The sequence below is a fragment of the Mesoplodon bidens genome (assembly GCF_964165515.1).
Source record: "Mesoplodon bidens genome assembly, chromosome: 13".
NCBI classification, from domain to species: Eukaryota; Metazoa; Chordata; class Mammalia; order Artiodactyla; family Ziphiidae; genus Mesoplodon; species Mesoplodon bidens.
Window position 1 is genome coordinate 58,967,035 of NC_138169.1, and position 6,872 is coordinate 58,973,906.

The 6,872-nt window shown below is 36.5% G+C and overlaps 1 protein-coding gene across 1 annotated transcript in view; it reads right to left on the reverse strand.

The window, feature by feature from the left end:
• Nucleotides 1-6,561, reverse strand: part of RIT2 (Ras like without CAAX 2) — a gene marked incomplete at both ends in the record, with an annotated part of 304,767 nt that extends 298,206 nt beyond the window's left edge. Inside the window, 2 exon segments of the mRNA XM_081252142.1 lie at nt 5,537-5,610; nt 6,537-6,561. Coding sequence (XP_081108268.1) covers nt 5,537-5,610; nt 6,537-6,561 — 99 coding nt within the window.
• Between the last annotated feature and the right edge of the window lie 311 nt (nt 6,562-6,872).

A 6,872-nucleotide genomic window follows, 5' to 3' on the forward strand; every position in this document is an offset into this window, starting at 1 on the left:
CAGTGGGACGTTGCACCATCCTTCGGCGCGCCGTGCATTCTCCCGGGGAAATTGTCCCTGGATCCTGGCACCCTGGCAGTGGTGGGCTGCACAGGCTCCCGGGAGGGGTTGTGGATAGTGACCTGTGCTTGCACACAGGCTTCTTGGTGGTGGCAACAGCAGCCTTAGCATCTCATGCCCGTCTCTGGTGTCCGCGCTTTTAGCCGTGTTTCGCATTCATCTCTGGAGCTCCTTTAAGCAGTGCTCTTAATCCCCTCTCCTCGCCCACCAGGAAACAAAGAGGGAAGAAAAATTATCTTGCCTCTTTGGCGGGTCCAGACTTTTCCCCGGACTCCCTCCCAGCTAGCCATGGTGCAGTAACCCCCTGCAGGTTGTGTTTATGCTGCCAACCCCAGTCCTCTCCCTGCACTCCGACCAAAGCCCGAGCCTCAGCTCCCAGCCCTGCATGCTGCGGCGGGTGAGCAGACAAGCCTGTCGGGCTTGTGAGTGCCAGTCGGCACTGATCCTCTGTGTGGGAATCTCTCCTCTTTGCCCTCCGCACCCCTGTTGCTGTGCTCTCCCCTGTGCCTCCAAAGCTTCCCCCTCCGCCACCCACAGTCTCCACCCGTGAAGGGGCTTCCTAGTGTGTGGAAACCTTTCCTCCTTCACAGCTCCCTCCCACTGGTGCAGGTCCCATCTCGATTATTTTGTCTCTGTTTATTTTTTTTTCTTTTGCCCTACCCAGGTACGTGGGGACTTTCTTGCCTTTTGTGAGGTCTGAGGTCTTCTGCCAGCATTCAGTAGGTGTTGTGTAGGAGTTGTTCCACGTGTATATGTATTTCTGGTGTATCTGTGGGGAGGAAGGTGATCTCCACGTCTTACTCTTCCGCCATCTTCCCCAAAGCCTCGGGAGCTGGGGTTTTCAGAGTAATAGCCACCTGTATCTTAGCATGGCCCTACAATAAATCTTTCTCTGCTCCAAACTCTAATGTTTCAGTTTTTTTGGCCTCATTGTGCATTGGGCACAGAAACTTGTGCTAACAGTAATAGGAAACCTGTATTAGAGTCTGGTGTTGTGTAGGCAGCAGTGAGTAGGACACTGAGGGGATTATTAGAAAGACAGCAGAAATCTCTAGACCTCCTTCATACCAGATTGGTTAAAGGACTTGCGTTGACTTCAGAGTTGGTTAAGAGCTAAACTAAATAGCAAATTTAAATTATATTTCATATTGCTCCAAAATGTCTTAATCCAAGCAGTTGTCAGATGTTGGGGGCCATGCCCAGGTGTAGGAAGTTTCAGTGAGTGGATATATTAATACATCAAAAAAGTAGAATCTAGAGTACTTGAATTATTTTTATTATTTCTAATAAGGCTGAGGATTAAATACCTTTGTAATTAAATTGAATTTATTATATTTATTTTGTTAGAGTTTCACTTAAATACACTGACAAATTATTTTTTCAAAAACTTTCTTCTATTTTGATTTATATTACATATTTTATATATATGTATATTATATATATATATATATATCTCTATATATATCTCTCTATATCTATATCTATATCTATATCTATATCTATATATATTGATATATACTTTTTTTTGTATTTAGGCCAGGACAAAAGATAACTTAGGTATCAGAGATAACCCATGGCCACAATTTTCATACTTCTACCTTACTCCTTATCACAATTGGTACAATTTTTAATTTTGTGTTCTCCCACTGTCCCAAACTTTAAGCACTTTGAGAACAGAAGCTCAATTTTGTTGTATTATGCATTTTCTTGACTTAAGATAGTACTTCATACACACTAAGGGATTCCCTTAAAGAAGTGAAATAAGAAAGAGCTTGAATGGGAGTGGAGATGGATTCTAGTCACTTGCTGCGTGGCCTGAGATAAAGTTATGTAACCTACATGAGCCTTAAGTTTCCATTTATAAAATGAGTAATATAACTTTTTTGAAAGCATAGATCTGAAACCAATAGATGGAAACTATAGAGAGGAAAATTTCAGCTCATTGCAAGAAAACTTTCTACTAATTAATGTTTTCTAAATGCTCTACTTGTCTGCTTCCAGAACAACAGTTCCTGATCAACAGAAGTGGTCAAACATAGGTAGTGGTCAGAAGTGGTCAAACATAGGTCAAACATTCACATAACTTTTATTACACTATATTTTAAAATTTGTACTGTTTTATTGGTAGTTGTTAATCTCTTACTGAGTCTAAATTATAAATTAAAGTTTATCATAGGTAAAAAAAAATAAATTCTTAACAAAAATATTGCCTCTAAGAGGACAGTCACTTCATTTCTGTACAACATTTTACTCAAATTCTAGGAGGTAACAGTAATAGTAATTTTCCTATCTACTTCTTGGATTTGTTTTAAGGATAAAATTTCAATTAATGTTGAATAGTAACAACACCAACAGAAAACAAGGCAATATCATTAAAAGTATTTTAATGGTGTTCTCTCCTATCTCCTACAGGGAAATAAGCTTTGTTAAATCTACTGTATAGATTACCTCTTGCATGTGGGTGTTTGTTTAATAATGGTTTGGAAGCCAACAAGTCACCATTTTTAAGCCTGATATATTCCTAATTATGTTTGGCTGCAGTTGAAACTAGGTTAGAAAAATATTTAATGGTATACAGGTGTAATAATTTTATTTTTTAAATTGTGTATTTGAAAGTTTCTTATTGTTTCCAAAGCATATAATCTTAGAGTTAGAAAGTGTTACAGCAAGCAGGTAGCTAGATATGAGCAGAGAAAGGGGTGCATGGGCCAGATGGTACGAAAGGGTGATAAATGTCCTGGAGGCAGACAAAGAAAGGTGGGAAAAGGCAGGAATCTCCAGGGTCCAAATGTAACCTGTTGTTCTTTATGCTCTCATTACAATAAAATTAGCCTTGCAGATAAGATGTACCCATCATGTACCAAACTCATGACACTTTTGATCAAAGTGAAAGAAGGACAAAAATCCTTCCATCCCTTGGGGAGGTGACACTGGGATAAAAATCAGGGAATACAACCCCAAACCCCTCCCTCCCCAATGAATATTCCATCCCTTCTTTTGTACACCCCACATAACAGGCTTGCCAATAACACTCAGGGCAGCTATTCACCTGAAACTGCCTGATCTCATCTCAAGAGTGTACTATCACTTAAATTCTCACTTTGCTTTCTTAACCTTCCTGTCTTGTCTCAGAATTCTTTCTGTGACAAGACAAGAACATTTCACCCAGAACAAAAACACTTGAGTGTGTATATGCAGATTTATCTCTTAACATTCACCATTTCACCCACAAATGGGTAGTATTCTTCATCTCTAGCTATATCAAACTCATAAATGATCCTTTAATATGCTATATCAATCAATATGCTATATCAATTGCTGTGTAACAAACCACCTCAAATTCAGGAGATTGAAGCAACTAGTGTTGATGATTTTTCTAGTTCACAAGTCTATGAGGTTGATGGAGCAGATCTGTTTCAGGCTGTGAGTCATCTGGGTTTTGCTCCAATCTTTGAGTTGGATTTAGGACTGCTTCTCATACTTCTTCATTCTTCTGGGACCAAGAGCTACCTGCCTTATGCTTTTCTCTTTGGGAATTAGCAGAAGCACCATTAGTGTCTCTTCAGACTGTGACCCAGAACTAACAGGTTGACTCATTTGCTTAAAAATCATTGACCTAAGCAGTGACATGGCCAAGCCTACTCTTGTGGGGAGGAGAAACATCTCAGTATTCATGATTGTATTAGCACCAAAAGTGTACTTTCTCTTGGATAACACAGCTTTTTTTTTAAATAATTGAAATATTTTTTATTCTAAATATTCACAATCACTTCAACATTTTTCCCCCATATCCAAATGTCCCTGGAAACAAATGATTTTGTTTATATATGGCTTTTAAATAGTCTTAATATATCTCATAAATATAGAAAAAAACCAGCTCTTTCCAGTGGCTTGTATAGTACCAATATTCCAATTAATGCAGCTATTTTTAAAATAGTTTCATCAAATAGATGAGATAATAAAACTTTTTTTTTTTTTTGTGGTAAATGGGCCTCTCACAGTTGCGGCTTCTCCCATTGCTGAGACCAGGATCCAGATGCACAAGCTCAGTGGCCATGGCTCATGGGCTTAGCCGCTCCTCGGCATGTGGGATCCTCCCAGACTGGGGCATGAACCCGCTGCCCCTGCATCGGCAGGCAGACTCTCAACCACTGCACCACCAGGGAAGCCCAATAAAACATTTTTTTAACATCTTTATTGGAGTATAATTGCTTTACAATGGTGTGTTAGTTTTTGCTTTATAACATAGTGAATCACCTATACATCTACATATATCCCCATATCTCCTCCCTCTTGCATCTCCCTCCCACACTCCCTATCTCACCACTCTAGGTGGTCACAAAGCACCGAGCTGATCTCCCTGTGCTATGTGGCTGCTTCCCACTAACTATCTATTTTACATTTTATAGTGTATATATGTCCATGCCACTCTCTCACTTCATCCCAACTTACACTTGTCCTCCTCATGTCCTCAAGTCCATTCTCTATGTCTTCATCTTTATTCCTGTCCTGCCCTTATGTTCTTCATCACCATATTTTTTTTTTAGAATCTGTATATATGTGTTAGCATGTGGTATTTATTTTTCTCTTTCTTACTTACTTCACTCTATATACCAAAGATGTCACAAAGAAAGAAAACTACAGGTCAATATCACTGATGAATATATATGCCAAAATCCTTAACAAAATACTAGCAAACAGAATCCAACAGCACATTAAAAGGATCGTACACCATGATCAAGTGGGGTTTATCCCAGGAATGCAAGGATTCTTCAATACACACAAATCAATCAATGTGATACACCATATTAACAAATTGAAGGAGAAAAACTACATGATCATCTCAATAGGTGCAGAAGAATCTCTTGACAAAATTCAACACCAATTTATGCTAAAAACCTCCCAGAAAGTAGGCATAGAGGGAACTTTCCTCAACATAATAAAGACCATATATGACAAACCCACAGTCAACATCATTCTCAATGGTTAAAAACTGAAACCATTTCCACTAAGATCAGGAACAAAACAAGGTTGCCCACTATTATTCAACATAGTTTTGGAAGTTTTAGCCATTTTTTAAAAAAATTTAAAATTTCTGTTTACAAAGGAAAATAATATAATGAAGATATATATTCAACTAAATGTTTCTAATAAAAATTATCATCACATTAGGGTCTAGGACAGAGTTTTGTGCAAATCTGAGGGAGAATAATAAACTATTTTACTAATTTTATGATCTCATTGGCAATATTACATCAATACCTTTACTTTTATATTTAAAACATTAAGGGAATGTTGAAATATTCAGAGTGACAAGGAGTCATGTTTTTTTGCTAATTCTTATTTAATTCCTGATTGCTATTAAAAATTTGCTCTTCTGTTTGAGTAAATTCATCTTCTACTCTGTGGTGAAAGAATTTGAGGTTAAAGCATAAACTGACGTCAGAGATTGAAAAGATCTAAAGAAGATACCTACCTTATCAGCAGTGTCCAAGTTATCCCAATAAGCGGGCTCATTGTCGATCCTAACCTGGGTCTTATATGCATCTTCTGAGAATAATGCAAGAAAAAGTTTACATTTAAATATATTCAACATAAATGTTATGATTAATTTTTAGATTTCATAACGAAGAATAATTTTTAATTAGGTTACTAATCAAGAGAATCATGTACTGTACTTAATTACAGCACATAGATTACATAGAGTACATAGGATGTAACCCAGGGAAATAGAAGAAAGGAGTTTCTGCTTAAAGCGAAGTCAGGTGGGTTTCTTCTTCATCAGAAGAATTTCATGATTTGAGGTCCCTTAGTCATATTACCTAGGGAACAAACCATGGAACAAATGTATCAGTTCTTTCTAATCATGCACTGCAAATTTGCATCTTAACATTATAATCAAAAGTGAAAGGCTAAAAGCTATTCCTCTAATATCAGAAACAAGACAAGGACACCTGCTTTAACATTTTTATTTAATGTAGTAGTGGAAGTTCTAGCCAGAGCAAAAAGGCAAGAAAAAAACGGCATACAAATTGGAAAAGGAGTAAAATTATCTCTGTTTGCAGACAATATGGTTTTATATGTAGAAAACTCTAAAGATTCCACAACACACACACACACACACACACACACACTTAGAACTTCTAAACAAATTCAGCAAAGTTGAACAATTCAAAATCAACACACAAACATCAGTTGTATTTCTGTATACTAACAATGAACAATCTGAAAAACAAAGTAAGAAAATGATTTCATTTACAATAGGATCAAAAGTAAATACTTCAGAGCAACTAGATATATAATGAAAGTTTTGGATTATAACTCAAGGAATAAAATAAGCATCCCTGAGTCCATGCTGATATAAATAAATAATTGAATACATAAATAATACATATATACATACGTATTTCAGAATAAACTTAGCTAAGGAGATAATGTTGTACACTGAAAACTATAAAACATTTTACTTTGTTTACTTGTTATTAACTTATATAAGTTCATTGCATATTCTGGAATATAAACAGTTAGTTACAAGATATATATTTTGTGAATATTTTCTTCTATTCTGTAGGTGATTTTTTTTGCTTTATTAATGGTAGCCTTTGATGAATAAAAAATCCTTAATTTTATCAAGTCCAATTTATTTGTTTTTTTATTGTTGCTCATGCTTTTGGTATCATAGCTTAGGATCTATTACCAAATTCAAGATCATGAATATCTAACCTTATGTTTTCTTCTAAGACTTTTATAATCTGGTCTTTAGGTCACTGATCCATTTTCAATTAATATTTTTTGTAGGTTGTTTGGTAATG